The sequence below is a fragment of the Mesoplodon densirostris genome, chromosome 10 (genome assembly GCF_025265405.1).
Source record: "Mesoplodon densirostris isolate mMesDen1 chromosome 10, mMesDen1 primary haplotype, whole genome shotgun sequence".
NCBI classification, from domain to species: Eukaryota; Metazoa; Chordata; class Mammalia; order Artiodactyla; family Ziphiidae; genus Mesoplodon; species Mesoplodon densirostris.
This window is the reverse complement of record NC_082670.1, coordinates 89067146-89083869: the sequence shown is the minus strand read 5'-3', so window position 1 is coordinate 89083869 and position 16724 is coordinate 89067146. Positions and strand designations below refer to the sequence as shown.

The window sequence follows — 16724 nt, the reverse complement described above, 5'->3', positions numbered from 1 at the left end:
GATTATATAATATTGCCTTTTCCTGCTATTTTAAAATTCTTTTTGAATAATTTTTACCTACCTACTACAGTGTATGTTTAAATAGCATAGACTATGTCTGGAGGGGTAGACGAGGAACTAGGCATGGTGGTAGCCCTTGGGGGAAGGAGAAAGGCAGGGCTACCATCTACATAGCATTTTTCGTGTGGTTAAGATGAAAAGGACTCTTTCTTCAGAGCCATGAGTTATGGCTTATCCAGCGGAGCCCAGGCTAGATTATAACCTCCACTCACTGCCTCAGCCAGATGTCCTTGTGCAGTAAACAACTTGAGCAGTCTTACATGGCAGCTCTGGAAATGAGGAGCTGGTGAACAAGGATGAGAGAGAGGCTTATGTTTCATTCACTGAATAGCTTTTGTATGATTACATGTGCATTTCAAAATCAGAAGTTGAAAAGTAATATGTGCTGATATAGAAAACCAGGAAAAGAAAGCCTCCCCCCAAATAAATTAAAATCATCCAGTGATGCCAACTCATAAATCACTACTATCAGTAATTTGATCTATTTTTCTCTAGTTTTTTTCTATATGCATACAGTCAGTTTCAAAATGGAGTTCATATGCAGTACTTTTCTCCTGCCCTCATTTTTACTTTGTTTTGTATAACAGGTGGTTTTTTCCAGTCAAGAAAATTGTTCACACCTTTTTCTGAAGATGTAAGTGTCACATGCTCATAGTAGAATATTCACTAAACATTGATAAAGGCTTAAGGTGTGTTCTATGGTTTTTTTTTTACTTCTTTTTTTTTTTTTTTTTCGGTATGCGGGCCTCTCACTGCTGTGGCCTCTTCCGTTGCGGAGCACAGGCTCCGGACACACAGGCTCAGTGGCCATGGCTCACGGGCCCAGCCGCTCCGCGGCACGTGGGATCCTCTGGGATCGGGGCACGAACCCGTGTCCCCTGCATCGGCAGGCGGACTCTCAACCACTGTGCCACCAGGGAAGCCCTTTACTTCTTTTTGCGACATAATTCACCTACCATAAAACTCACCTGTCTGGAGTGTATAGTTCAGTGGCTTTTAGTGTATTTATGAAGTTATGCAACCATCACTGTACTCTAACTTTAGAACATTTTCATTGTCTTAAAAAAAAAACAAAACCCTGTGCTCATTAGCAGTCGACTCATTTCCTCCACCCCTCCCTCCAAACTCCCTTAGCCCTAGGCAACCACTAATCTACTTTCTATCTCTATAGATTTGCCTAATCTGGAGATTTTATATAAATGGAATCATAAAACGTGTGGTCTTTTATGACTGGCTTCTTGCACTTAGCATAGCGATTCTGAGATTCATCCGTGTCGTAGCATGTATCTTTTTTTTTAGTTATTTACTTTTTACTGATTGCTTGATTATTTATTCTTGATTGATTTATTTTATTTATTCGCACACCACAAAATCTACCCTTTTAAAGGTACAGTTCAATGGTTTTTAGTATATTCACAAGGTTGTGCAACTATCACCACTATTTAATTCTAGATCATTTTCATTACCCCCCAAAGAAACTCCATACCCACTGGCAGTCCCTCTCATTCTATCCCCTCAGTCCCTTGGCAACCACTAATCTACCTTCTGTCTTTATGGGTCTATGGCCTCTTTGTCTAACGTTTTTTACTTCTCATGTTTTCAAGACTCATCCATGTTGTAGCATGTGTCAGTACTTCATTCCTTTTTATGGCTGATAATATTCCATTATGTAGCTATACCATGTGTTATGTATCCACTAATCAAGTGACATTTGAGTTGTTTCCACTTTTTGGCTCTTAGGAATAATGTTGCTATGAACGTTCATGTCCAAGTTTTTCTGTGAGCAAATATTTTCAATTCCCTTGCGTATATGCTTCATTCCTTTTTATTGCTAAATAGTTATTACATTATATGGATATACTGGGTTTTTTTAAATCTGTTCATCTGCTGATAGACACGTGGCTTGTTTACACCTTTCGGTTATTCTGAATAGCAGTGCTATGAACATTTGTGTTTAAGGCTTTTTTTAAACACCTGTTTTCACCTCTTTCAGGTGTATACCTAGGAATGGAATTGCTGGGACACATGGAAATTCTGTGTAACCTTTTGAGAAATCGGTAATCTTTTACACAGCAGCTGCACAATTTTACATTACCACCAGTAGTATATGAAGGTCCCCGTTTTTCCATAGCCTCACCAACACTTGTTACAGTCTTTTTTATTTATTTATTTATTTATTTATTTATTTATTTATTTATTTATTTATTTATTTATTTATTTATGGCTGTGTTGGGTCTTCATTTCTGTGTGAGGGCTTTCTCCAGTTGTGGCAAACGGGGGCCACTCTTCATTGTGGTATGCGGGCCTCTCACTATTGCGACTTCTCTTATTGCGGAGCACAGGCTCCAGACGCGCAGGCTCAGTAGTTGTGGCTCACAGGCCTAGTTGCTCCGCAGCATGTGGGATCTTCCCAGACCAGGGCTCAAACCTTTGTCCCCTGCATTGGCAGGCAGATTCTCAACCACTGCGCCACCAGGGAAGCCCTACTGTCCATTTTTTGATCATAGCCATTCTAGTAGATATGAAGTGGTTATATTATTGTGGTTTTGATTTGCAGTTCCCTAATGATTAATGATGTTGAGTGCCTTTTCATGTGCTTACTAGGCATTCGTATATCTGTTTTAAAGGAATGTATATTCAAATCTTTTGCCCATTTTTAAATTGGGCTATTTGTCTTTTTGTAATTGAGTTGTAGTTCCTTATATATTCAGGATATAAGTTCCTTTTCAGATACAAGATTTACAAATATTTTCTCCCAGTCAGTGGCTTGTCTTTTCATTTTTTTCATAGAATTCTTTGAAACACAAAAGTTTTTAATTTTGATGAAATCCAGTTTATTTTTATGTTACTTATGCTCTTCCTGGCATAGCTAAGAAACCACTGCCAAATTCAGTATCACAAAGATATACAGTTATGTTTTCTTCGAAGAATTCTATAGATTTAGCTCTTACTTTTAATTCTTTGGTCTGTGTTAATTTTTGTACACGGTGTGAGGTAGGGGTTCAGATTCATTCTTTTGCATATGGCTCTCCAGTTGTCCCAGCACCACTTGTTGAAAAGACTGTGCTTTCCCACTGAATGATGTTGCAACTTTTGTCAGAAATCAGTTGACCATAAATGTGAGGATTTATTTCTGGATTCTTGATTCTATTTCATTGATCTGTATGTCTACCCTTATGCCAGTACCACACTGTCTTGATTACTGTAGCTTTGTAGTAAGTTTTAAAATGTGATCTATTGAAGAGTAACAAAACACCCAACTGAAAGTAGCTTAAACTATGTAAGGTCATTTGTTGTTTACATCTCATTACAAGTCATCTGAAAATAGGCTGCTGCTGAGTTGGTTTGATAGCTAAACAATGTCACCAAGGAGCCGGGCTTTTACCACCCTCTTTTCTACTATATTTGCTGTTAACACGTGTCCTCTTGGTCACAAGATGGCTGCTGTAGCTCAAAGCATTGTGTCTTCATATGACAGTGTCCCAAGCAAGAATCAGGGAATGTGCTCAAAAAATTCTTGTGTTGTTCCAGCTCTTCAAAGAGGAAAATCTTTTCCAGAACCCTTTAGAAATCTTCACTTTATAGCTTATTGCCTGAATGGGGTGTCATGCCTTCCCTTAGACCAATCATACTTCATCCCAGAGGCATAGAAAATAGCCACGCACAAAATCAGAGTCTCTGAAAAGGAGGTAAATGGCTAATGGATAGATGACCAACACTATTTGACAAAATACATAAACATATAAAGAATAAACCAAGATTATCTGTAAGTCCACCAGACTGAAATAATAATGGATCTTTTTAGGGTAAAGAGGTCTACCTTAAATTTCTTTGGTGCTAGGTCCTTCAGAAATAAAACCTATTTTCTTCCTCTGTTATTGACTTGAGACCAGATCGTGTAGTTCTTCTCTTCATTCCTGTCGAATACTGCCTGGAGCTCCCTGAACTCTTAGTCTAAAAAATACACAACTGCTTTCTCAACTTTATACAATATTCACAATCCTTCAGGTGTGTAGCCTACTGCTTTTGGCCTCTTTATCTTCTTGTAGACAATTCATTTTATAGTTGAAAACAGTATGTTGCTACTACCCACTTCAAATTAACTTTAGGATGGCAAGACACAAGAAATACTTTTATGTCTTTTTTTGGGGGGGGTGCTAAACTTTGCTTTTATTTTGCTCTTACTACTAACGGACCAAATAGTTGAAGTTCCTAACAATAATCCTACCAAATCATTCTGTAGTTTTTAGTAATAATGGAGAAATGATCTATATTTATAACCTGTTGCCCATATTTGTTTGCTAGCCAGAGTATTCCTGGCCTTGAGAGTTTTTACTACTTTGAAGGCCATTGATCTTGGCTGATTTCTGTTTTTCATTTTACTACAATTATCTGTTAATCTTTGGAAAGTCAAGATTTTTCATTTATCCTTTTTTTTCTTCTACCATTTATTGTATGGGAGTGAAGGTCATTGTTGTTTTTTTCTTTAATAAATTTATTTATTTATTTTTGGCTGCATTGGGTCTTTGTTGATGTACGCAGGCTTTCTCTAGCTGTGGTGAGCGGGGGCTACTCTTCATTGTGGTGCGCGGGCTTCTCATTGCAGTGGCTTCTCTTGTTGCGGAGCATGGACTCTAGGCACACAAGCTTCAGTAGTTGTGGCTCGCAGGCTCTAAAGTGCAGGCTCAGTAGTTGTGGCACACGGGCTTAGTTGCTCTGTGGCATGTGGGATCTTCCTGGACCAGGGCTTGAACCTGTGTCCCTTGCATTAGCAGGTGAATTCTTAACCATTGCGCCACCAGGGAAGTTCCGGTCATTGGGTTTTAAGTCACTGCTTTCTTATCTCCCATAAAAATTCAGTTACTTTTCTTTATAGATTTTCTTTTCCTTCTCATCATTGTTTTATTCTTATTTAAATTGGGTAAACCCAAAGGGTGGACACTTTTTCACATTAAGTTCCTGGATAATAAGTAAGTCCTAGAGCCCTCCGTACCCTATAAATTTTAGTATGAGGCCAAAACAAATGATAACTTATAAATACCAAAAAAGTCTTTTTATTTCTCAATTAAAGTAGAAGGACTGAAAAATTAGCAGCTGTGCCATTTAAGATGCTTTTAAATGCTTTTTTCCACAGATCTTCAGCAAATCACCCAGCTTTTCTGTGCCTCAGTTTCTTTATCCATGAAATGGGGCCAACAATACCTTTCTCCATTTGACCTTGGGAGAATATTGTGCAAATCAACTGATAATATGTGTGGAGCTGCCTTTATTTATTTAGGAAGGGGTGCTATATAGACCAATTTATTACTATTTTATTTTTGTCATTGTTGGTGTGCATGTAAATTAAGTATAAATAAAAGGTGATAAATTATGGGTATGGAGATAAGTCACAAGATTGATACTATTTCTTCTTTGAAGAAGAAGGTCAGCCCATATACACACTACTGTATATAAAATAGATAACTAGGGCTTCCCTGGTGGCGCAGTGGTTGAGAGTCTGCCTGCCGATGCAGGGGAAACAGGTTTGTGCCCCGGTCCGGGAGGATCCCACATGCCGTGAAGCGGCTGGGCCCGTGAGCCATGGCCGCTGAGCCTGCGCGTCCGGAGCCTGTGCTCCGCAACGGGAGAGGCCACAACAGTGAGAGGCCCGCGTACTGCAAAAAAAAAAAAAAAAAAAAAAAAAAAGATAACTAATAAGAACCTACTGTATAGCACAGGGAATGCTACTTAATACTTTGTAATGACCTATATGGAAAAGAATCTAAAAAAAAGTGGATATGTGTATACGTATAACTGATTAACTATGCTGTACAGCAGAAACTAACACAACATTGTAAATCAACTATACTCCAATAAAACTCTTTTTAAATTAAAAAAATTTTTAAATAAAAATAAAATGCAAAAAAACCCCCAAAGTATTTGAAAATGCTTTAAAGATATAATAAATAGAAAAGTTATAAACAAAACAAAAAAGAAGAAGAAGGTCAGCCCTTTCCCTCTGATCTACGTGGGCTTCCTTGGAACCTTCATGTCCTTCGATTGCTTTCTCATCTACACTGATGAATTCTAAAATTTGACCTGGCAAAAATCTCCTGTATCTCTTTAGTGGATTAACTAGTAAAAATGGACACAATGCAGGATCTAATATTTTGCTCCCTTTTTTGTACTTTTTCATGCAGTGGAGATAGCATCCTCCTCTTTCCTTTGAGCAAGGAGAATTTGATTTAATAAAATAACAGGTGAGGTTTTTGAGGAAAGATGAGAACGTTTTGTTTTGTTGTCTTTCTTCTATGAGTGGAATGAGTTTGCCAAAGAAAAGAAGTTGGATAGATGCTTTTGTGCTGGATATTGTTTAGTTTGTAGTGGTTTTAGCCCTTTATGATGCCAAAAAGCCATTCAAAGTCCTAAAGGCAGCTGCAGAACTTAACCAACCTACTGGTCAGCCTTGGGCGATGGTGATAATGACAGGTACCCTACCCTTCAGGATTTCATGACTTCTGCATGCTCCCGTCCACCTCCTGCCACTGGAGGCCAAGACCGAGGGATGCTCCTGGCTCCCTCAGCCTGAGGAAGGGAAGAGAGAAAAAAGCAGGAGAGGAGGGAGGAACAAGAACACTTTGCCTTTGGCTCAAGTGGGATTGAAGCAGGACTTGTGTCCCACTGGCCCTCCTGCCTTCTCCTTAGGGCAAGATGTAGAAGCGGGGAGGGACATGCAGACCCCCTGTTGGGGTAGACTGCCTCTGCACAGCTGGGCAGTCCTCCCAGAGGCCACAAGAGGTGCTTGCGTTGAAAAGGGCACCTTTGCCCACCAAACTCTCACCTCGTGTGCATATTGAAGCCCTGTTCCGGGCGACCTGTTGACTTTATTATGTAGCCATTCCTAGGGAAGCCCTTCCTTGTCACCCGTGGAACTTTGCAGCTGCCTTGCAGCTGGGCTTCTGTGCTCTTCTGTTTCTCAAGCACTCTCTCACCCTTCCCCTCAAGTCCCACAAGTCTGAGATCCCTCTTGCTCTAGAGCCATGGAGCCCTCATTCTTACAGCTCATGCCGCCTTGGGCCACCACTTGTGTCCCCCCTCTCCTGTCACCTGGCTCCACCCTCCTCAGACTTCAGGTCTCAGCTGCGGTGGCACGGTGTCATGTCCTCAGCGAGGCCTTCCCTGGTCCTCCCCCGCCCCCAGCTTCCATCACATGTCTCTTTTATAACCCTGTGCGGCTCTGCCTGCTTCCTCTATATCACTTGTTCAAATGTCTGCCTTTCTCTCCCTTCTCTGAGACACACTTAGACAGAAATCCTCTCTGTTTTTCCTAGTGTGTTCTAAGTACTCAGTTCCCTGCCTGACACGTACTGCAAACTCAATACGTAATTTTTAATAAACAAGAGTGTGTTTTGGGAATGGATGAACTTCTTTCTATATTCACGCTTGAGACAAAGAGTCATTCATTTGTCAGGTCAAGAACCATTGATTGATTGCCTGTTATGTGCCAGCCACTGGGGGAACAAATATGAATAAGGCGTTTTCCTTACTTCTGCCAGTGGTTTCTGAATGGACATGGCTACCACCCCCCCTGGAGTAATTGGAAGTGTGTGGAGGTACTTTTTGTTGTTGATGTCATAATGACTGGGGACACTACTGGCGTGTAGTGAGCACAGCCAAAGGTCACTAAACATTTTCCAGTGCGTGGGGTACACTCCTGCAGAAGGAGGGACCACGCAGCCACTCCGCCTCCACTCACCTGTAGGCACTCCTCAGAAAACTGACAGTCTAGGGACTTCCTTGGTGGTCCCGTCGTTAAGAATCCGCCTTCCAATGCAGGGGATGCAGGTTCGATCTCTAGTCGGGGAGCTAAGATCCCACGTGCCACGGGGCAACAAAGCCTGCGTGCCACAACTACTGAGTCTGCGTGCCAAAACAAAATTTCCCGCGTGCCGCCACTAAGATCCGACACAGCAAAATAAATAAGTAAATAATTTTAAAAATCAGTGAAAGCCTTCTTTGACTTACTGATTAATTGGCTATATGGAATTTACAATAAAGAGTATTGTATATTAAAAGAAAAAAAAAGTTGACAGTCTAGCAGTGAAAAGTGGACCAAAGGGGGCACCTTTGCCGCTTTTGAGGCGATGAGAGACTTCTGTAGCAACTCCAGGCCCACTGGAGGCATCAGCATTCCACCTTGGGGTTGATATAGGGGGAATTGTTTTTGTCATGTGCCAAAGAAAGCCTTCAACCCTACTAAGGAGCCTGTGATTTAAAGGAAATGATAAGGCCCAAAATTAAAGTGCCAAAAGGTAAATAGATTATGGTGAAAATGACTACTTCTCATTTTCATGATAAATATCCAAAAAGAAGGGTATGTGTAAATGATAGGAAATGTCATTCCAATTCCTTCTCAATGGGCTTTGAGTCCATTACAGCTCTTGGTGAGTGTGTGAATACCATTATAGAGTGATTGTTGCATCTCCAATCTGCCTTTTGCGAGAAAACATCAAGAGGGAAGAATGTTTCCCCACCAGTCCTATGAGAGGAAGAGTAGGGTGTGGGGTTAGACTAGACCAAGGTTCCTCAATCTCCACACCACTGACATTTGGGGCAGGAGAGTTGTTTGTCGTGGAGGTTGCCCTGGGCACTGTAGGATGTTGAGCAGCATCCCTGACCTCTATCCACTAGACGCCACTAGCATCCCCGAGGTGTGACAACCAAAAATGCCTTTGTAGGCAGGGTTGCAAACTTGCCCCTGATTGAGAGCCACCGAACCAGACCTTGTCTTCATCCCGCTCAAGGCTTGTGTCAGATGTGGCCTGTCAGAATTTAGCTACACTGGCTCTTCAGCTGTGGAGAGAGGAGAGTTTGTAAAATATCCACAGGCATTCAATGGACTCTGTCTTTTTGATGGGCAGAGGGGACCCCTGGAAGCCGCTGCGATAGAACTGCTTATCTCTTTCTAGAGACAGGGGTTAACATTTTGTGTGTTCCTAGCACTGTGCTCTTCTTCCTGCGGATTGCTCTAGAGGAGAACCTACAGGAGCCTCGGGGATAATGACAATTTCTCTTTTACATCTGCAGCAGAACTCCTAGGAGTATGAGCCATGCTGTCACCTGAAGCATCTTTTTAAGCCTCCAGAGAGAGCTGCAGGAAATTACAGTGTATTGCAGGGAACTCTGATGCTGTAGAGGGGAAAAAAAATCCTCTTCTTAAATTAAAAAAAAAAAGAAAAAGAAAAGGCAAGATAATTTTGAAACCAGCTTGATTTAGCTCCCTTTCCACAGGAAATTTTAGACCAGCTTCAAGGGTGTGTGTCTGGGATCTGGTTTGTGCCACGTGGCTTGTCCATTTTCAGAAAGATGCCGCAATTGGGTGGCTCTTTTCTCCACTGCTCCACACCTGGGTTCAGTTGCCACCCACTGTCAGCCCCTGGTGTGAAGAACTTACTTTTCCTTCCCTCTAAAAGCTATCTTTGCCTAGAGCTTTGAACTTCTCCTGCTGCAGGAGAAGAAAGCTGTTTGGATAAGAAGAAGCGTCCATGTTTATATTGGTGGGAACAAAATGTCTTTTCTTATCTTGCATCTAGCTTAGAGCATCTACTGCTTCTCTGGGTCCTCAGAAAGGCTGGCTGTGTGATGGAGAAGAGCTAGCTCCAAAGAATTTTGGGGGGAACTTGAAGAAAGTGAAAGAACTGCTCCTTCAAAAACAAGTCACCACCAACTTTAACCTCCAACACACAGAAAGGGATAGTAAAACAGATGTAGATAATTAGTTGAAAAATTTTTTAAAACACATTTTACGAATACTGTTTTATCTAGGTACCAAAAAATGAAACAATTCCTGATTTTGGTGGTGATGATCATTTTTTTCTTCGGGCGCTTACTTTTTGCCAGCCATATACTAAACACTTTATACTGCATATTTTACTTAATCTTTCCCCAGTTGCTGTGCAGTCGATTCTGATATTATCCCTGTTTTATAGATGAGTACACTGAGGCTTTGTGGCTTTAAGGAGCTTGTACAAGGTGCCACAGGTCTTTTTTTTTTAAATAAATAAATAAATAAATTTATTTATTTTAAGGAGCAGGGAGTCAAGTCTCTTAGGACACTTAGCTCCTAACGCCCATGCCCTGCAATAGCGCTTCTCCATCTTTAGAGTCAGAATCCCCCAGAGGCCAAGTGAAACCTCAGATCCCTGACCGCTCCCTAATTCTGGAGGGAGCCCAAGAACTTGTATCTCTAACAAGTTCCCAGGTGATGTTGATGCTGCCAGTTCAGGGACTACACTTTGAGGACCCCTGTTCTGCCACATCCAATTTTCTAGAAAATAGTGTAAGCACTGACGTTGAAAACCTTGAATGCAAACCACTGAAGTCGGAATTGACCACTGACATTAGGCCTATGCACAGATAATAGCCATGGTGTTTGTAGAGCATCTCTTCTGAGAGGATGGTGTCATGAGACGGAGATAATTGACCTGTTGTAGGTTTTATTCGGTATTCCCTTGGCTGCCGATTTCCGAGAACACGGTCTCACTGCATCATTAAAAAGAATAGTAAATGTACCACCATCATCCACTCGTACTCATAAGCCAGTTTTGAAGTTCGGTAGTTTTCCATTAGAAGGATGACATTTCATTTTCAAACTGTGCTTGGTTCATTGTCTTTTGACTCAGTGGGACCTAGTGTTTTCTGATTCTGTGTAAACACTGTGACCATTATCTTGGAAAATATCAGAATGCTAATACTAAGGAACACATGGAGCAGATTTACTGTGAAGAAAGGTTTGCAAATCTTGGATCGGGTCTTTTCTCCTATTAACTAATTCAACAAAAAACTCTTAGGCAATTTCATTAGTAATATAAAGAAGTAAAAAGTAAGAAAAGAAACGTCTTTTAAGAGTTTCCCAATTATGGTCACTTTGAGAACAGTAGGCGCTTTGAGGACAGATTTTTGTGTTCTCTTTTCACTGGGTGACTTTCACCTGAATTAGGATTCCAAAGGCACATTTGAAACCTGAAATAAAGCTGATTTACTTGTCGATAATCTCTTCTGAAGCCTTCTGAGCTAGTTCGGGAGAAAAGCTTTGGCACTTTTACCTTTCTGCCACTTAATAGCACAGATAACAGCCTAGGTGTGAAACTGCCAGTAAAATACAGATGATTGTTCTACAGATGGATTCAGGAAAAAACAACATCCTGAAATTTGCTGCAGTACTTTTGCTGTCAGCAATGTTTTACAATTATTTGGGACTGAAATCTACACATATTCCAAAGGAAAATAGAGCCTGGTGGCATGTGGGACTCCTTGGGCTCCTTCTTGCAAATGCCTTTGGCAATATCAATTCCTGGGGGAGAACTTTAAAAAAAACAAAACATTAATTATTTGGTGACTTTGTGAGTGGTGGAACAGCTTCCTTTGGTTTTGAGTTGAGAATAAACTATCTGTAGGTTTGTGCTAGTAGCTGCTGCTACACATGTTCAGAAGCTGAATTTTCCAGAACCAAACCAAGGATTCTCTTGTGAGCTTCTGTTTCCCAGCAAATACTAACTGGAAGCTATTTGCTAGAGACCAAGAAGGCTCTTTGTGTTTCTCATGAACTGACTGCTGCGTTGGAATTAGCACAGTGTGCGGGGTGCGCGATCCTGCTTTCCGGCTGGCAACAGTAGGCAGGTTGTCATTTTCTCTGAGACCCTCAAGTTAGGAGCGAAGGCAGGCTCTGCAGTCACGCACACACTGTTGCTCTGAGAGTGTTATCTTCACCTCTTGGTGAAGCACAACCGAGGAAACATTCAGGGCTGTTCCCCCGAGTGGGGTCCAAAGGGATGCTTCGGAGGTTTTTTTTTTTTTTTTTTTCCTCCTGTATCTGTGGCTGCCCAGAGATATTTATCAGTGTGAACAGAGGCCAAGCAAAGACCCTGTAGTGTAAAGTAAGGTGCTTCTCAAAGCGGATTCGGAGATTGGGGCTGGTGTGTGCGCGCGCGCGTGTGTGGTGTGTGCAGGACGTGCAAGCCCAGTGCGCTGAAATGCAGCGCTCTCATCTGCCTGCAAAGAGTTGCTCCACTCCCCCCGCTGCCCAGCGCACTCGGGGAGCGCCAGGGGGAGTCCTCGCCGGCCCGGGCTTCCCGCGACCCGGGAGCGCCGAGGGCTCGCCTGGCGGAGCTTAGCGCAGCTCGCTCGGCGCCGCCAGCGAGAGGGCGGGGTGGACACTGGGCTTCTGTGTGCCCGCCGCAGCCGTTGGTTGGCGGGCGCCCAATCTCGGGGCATGCCGCCGGAGCCTGGCCAGCACTCACCGTGAAAGACCAGTTTGGGGGAAGGCTTGACCCCCGGCGGCCCACAGAAGCCGGCGTCGGGAGCCCAGGCGGTGGGGCCGCTGCGATCGGGCTCGCAGCGCCGCAGCTGCGGGAGCCGCCGGCACCCCACCCCCTGCGCGGGTTCAGAGGGACCGAGGAGGCATGGCCTCGGTGTTCATGTGCGGAGTGGAGGACCTGCTGTTCAGCGGCAGCCGCTTCGTGTGGAACTTGACCGTGTCCACGCTGCGGAGATGGTACACAGAGAGGCTGCGGGCTTGCCACCAGGTGCTGCGGACGTGGTGCGGACTGCGGGACGTGTACCAGGTGAGCCGGGGACCGCGGCGCCCGAGGGCCCTAGCGGGTTGCCGGGCGCTCGTGGGAAGCCGGTTGGTTCCACCTGTATGATTTTATTGTCCCTCTCCTTCCACCGCTCTCTTTTTCAACTCCTATCGGGCTGCTCGGCTCTTGGGTCAAAAGCTCAGCAGCTATGGGTAACCGTTGCCTGACAAAGCTTGTGAATTTTCCCCATCGGGCATGGGGGGGCACTTGTGAATTAGTCCCTGGCTTTGCAGACATCTATTAGCGAGTGACGGTGTCTCTTAGCAGCAGAGCGTCTGCAGGGAGCAAGTCTGACATTCACATGATTCCTTCTTTTTCATTTCATTGGGGTGAAGGTAGGCATTTCAAGGAGCAAGGATTTCACACCAGTTTATGGTCAGAAGGGTCTGAATGGATTTGCATTCTTCCCTTTGATTTTATTTCAGCTTTCCTTCGGGCAGCCCCAACTTGCAAGGCAGAGCCAGGAAAAGCTGATTGTGTCTACTGGCTTTTGGAAGGAAGGAGAGCAAATTGTGAACACTTTGCAGGAGGATGACGGGCTGGGGAAGGGAGGGGTGGCCTGGCTGAGCGCTGGAATGCTTACGTTTGGATCTGCTCCCTGTCATATAACACAGCCTCTTTATTTCTCTGCTAGGTCCCATCCTGCAGGCAAAAAATGCAGCAACTTTGCTCAGTCTCTCTGAGGCTACAGCTTCCCTTCATATTTTTTTAAACAGTCGTTTGTGGATTTAAAAGTCCTGTGCTTTGGTTGTCAATATTTTTCAGGTTGAAAAAATAATCTACAGTGCATTTAGGAAGATTACACCTGGTGTTTACTATAGAATATAGTGTCACGTTTTCTTTCCTGTGATGCAGAATTAGCTTTGTTGCAGTTCTTGGATTCTCCCTACTCTGACCGCATTCTCCATATGGCTATGATTCATGTCTCATTGTATTGAGTCCCATATGTGATCAAGCTTCTGGTGTTGATAAGCCATTGTCTTCCATCAATCAGGCAAAATTAGAAGACCGGCACCTGTGGTTAAACTGTGGGCATCTAAAGAATCAGTGTCCCCTTGTCATCCCTGACATCCGTATCATCCTTGTTAAAATGTGAGGAACATTATACTTTGTGCTTTCCCGACTCCTGCTTTGGATAACGTGTCTGAGATGTCTTGCGTTTTGAAAGCATCCAAAAGCCAGGTTGAGAACCGGGGCAGCATGTGGTGGTTTGAGAGGATTATGGAGCTGTGGATATAGCCCATCTGGCCACATTACACAGATCACCTAGCTTTTTGGAGCCAGAGGTGTGTCTGCCTCTCAGCCTTTTTCTCTTCTGGGAAATCATTGTTCAGTTTGGTCTGTAGGAGAAGTGGCCCTGATACACTTTTGTTTTCACTTTTTAACATTTGAGAAACTTTCAAAAGGAGAGCACAAGTACTGTGGCCAACCATTCAGCCTTCATGCCGCTCTCCCCAAAGGCTCGGGGGACTTACGGCTTACCTCTTCTACTGTTAGTGACCAATTCAAAAATTGGTCACTAACAGAAACCTGAGACCCCACGAGTTCTTTACAAGGTTAATCAATAATTATTTTTAAGCAGAACAGCGACTTGAAGGACTAACCTACTGAACTACAGGTTTTCTCTTCCGTAAAATGGATAGTGACTGAGCCTGTACCCTCTCATAATGATAAGAGGGAACATCTAAAACAACCGTGGCCATTTTATGAGTATTGAGTCTTAAGCAGAAAATGATCTCCAAAGTTTGTGTCTTTGGAGAAAACTTGAAAATATTTTAAAACTTGAGAGAACTCTAGATTTTTAAATTGTACAACATAGTTGTTAGCAAAGAAATACCGTTTCCTTTTAATGCCTTTCAAATTTCAACAAGAAGGTACTAATGTAAATTGTATAGAACAGAATGGCAGTAAAATAAAGTGGTTAATACCTTATATTCCAAGTTAAATAGACATAGGATAGGATAAATCCTACCTCTGCCTATGTATGATCATGGATGAGTTACTTAATTTTACTGTGCTTTAGTTTCATTGTTTATAAAATGAGAAATACAATAGTACTAACCACAGAGGTTGTTATTAAAATTAATTGACAGTACCAAGAGCTTAGGAAACATTCAGTAAATGTTATTGCTCTATCAGTTGGGGTATTTTTATTGTAATAGGAAAATGAACTCAAAGTAACCTACAGAATAAAAAGTAGGGACTTTGGATGCAGCTGAAAAATCTAGCAGTAGGATCAGGGCACTATAGTTGTTCCCCATGATTCTTTCAATCCTGTCTTGTTCATGTATTGGCTTTATCTTCAGCTGGTTTCTTTCCTCATGATAGCAGACAGCTAAAGCAGTTCTGGGGCTTAGACCCATGTATCAACCCATATAGAAAGAAAGAGAATGTTTCAAAGCCACCAACTATCAAAAAAAATTCCCCAGTTTGCACTCTGACGGGTCAGTTTAGGGTCTGTGCCCACCACCAATGCCATGCACTGATGGCACAGGGAATGGGATTGTAATTCATACATTCTCAAAGGGAATGATATGGCCCCCAACAGGCAAAAATCATTTCGTAAGGATGGGAGGGGGGCAAAAAAAATCTTAGTCTTTATGTACAAAGCACAGGTATACATACAATACATAAACAGATATACAGTGTACTTATGGCATTAGAATTTTGGGGGGGGATGAGGCGGCTAGCAAACAAAAAAGTATCTTCAGAGGCTCCTTAAGGGAGTGATAACGAATACAAAAGTCGAGAAACCCTGAATTACATTGATTGGCTTAGGCCAGTGGGAAAGCAGACCCATTTCTGAAGCCGGGAGTGAGGTTGGCCCCGCCCAGACCACATGGCTGCCAGGCAATGGGGGGAGGGATGCAGTGTCCACTGTATCTGCATTATTAGAATCTCAGATAATGAGATTCTAACGCTGTTTAAATAAAATGATTATTTTTCAAGATAAGTACAAAGATTGATGCACAAATACACTTGTAAGTATTTTGCAACAGTAATTTATTTGAGTTATGGGGTTAGGGGGCCTATCATTAGAATACCAGTATTGCTATCCCATAATTATGAATTCTAAAACAGAGAGAGGAATGTTCCATTATACTGCTCAAGTTTCTGGTATGTGAATTGGAAACACCACAGGGTTACATATTTTATTGAACCCAATTTTTTATCATCTTGATGATAAAAAGGTGTCAATTTCTTGCTTCTAGTCTGAATAGTCTTGTTTGTAAAAAAAAAAAAAAACCCAGGATTCAATCACTCTAGAGAGAAAGGGTGGGGCGGGAGATATCCATTACACGAAATACCTGACAGTCCCCGGGGGTGTTTTGTTTATTCATATACTATAAGTGAAATAAGATCTCTGCCTATTCATAAGGAACTTGACAACCACATTATTGCCTCACCGGCACAGCCGGGAAGACATAATTTCTTTGGAATTGAACACTTCCTCCATTTCTAGATATTGGAGAGGCAAGAGACTTAATTTGCCAGAAACCATGAATAATTAAGATACTGGCTATAAGGCATTTCTGTAGTCATGTGACTAAATAAAAAGCAGACTGAGGCTGCACTGAGGCTGCCTTTTAACAAAGACTTACTTGATGAGTGAAGGTTTGAATTTGGTTGAAGTAGCAGACATGGGACATTCACCTTCCACTTAGAGCTGAATATTAAAAGCTGATATATCTCTCCTGCTTTTATCTTGCCCGGATGGGTTGCGTTATCACGCAATTAAATAGATTTAACAAAGAATTGAGGTGGAAAATGATGGGAGAATGTTGTTGGAAAAGGATCAACACCCTTTGCTTTTTATCAAGTGTGACACGTTCGAACGAAGCCCTCAGTTTGTTACTTGGGATTAAGTTTTCCCTTCATCTCCAACGTCTCAAAGGTAGAATTTCTTGCAAGCCCTGAGTGGAGTCATCGCCCCCAGTAGGGGCAACTTGAACAGAATCTAGGGTACTTAAGGGACCATAAGAGGCTGGGTCAGCTCCACTGCACAGGTAGCTGGCAGTGAGGGGTGGCATGCAGGGCAGATCACAG

General features: G+C 42.6%; 2 protein-coding genes across 11 annotated transcripts in view; both read left to right on the top strand.

Moving 5' to 3' along the window:
* UBA3 (ubiquitin like modifier activating enzyme 3) overlaps positions 1 to 16724 on the top strand; it is a 444187-nt gene that overhangs the window by 132230 nt on the left and 295233 nt on the right. The gene's annotated exons all lie outside the window — the stretch shown is intronic.
* The window catches only part of FRMD4B (FERM domain containing 4B), a 329668-nt gene that overhangs the window by 132069 nt on the left and 180875 nt on the right, over positions 1 to 16724 (top strand). Inside the window, exon 1 of one of the 10 annotated variants that reach the window (XM_060110257.1) lies at positions 12404 to 12662. The exons of the other annotated variants lie outside the window; for them this stretch is intronic. Within the exon in view, the coding sequence (XP_059966240.1) occupies positions 12501 to 12662 (162 nt within the window). The 5' untranslated portion in view covers positions 12404 to 12500. Of the gene's footprint in view, positions 1 to 12403; positions 12663 to 16724 lie in introns of those variants that run through there. 10 annotated transcript variants of the gene reach the window in all.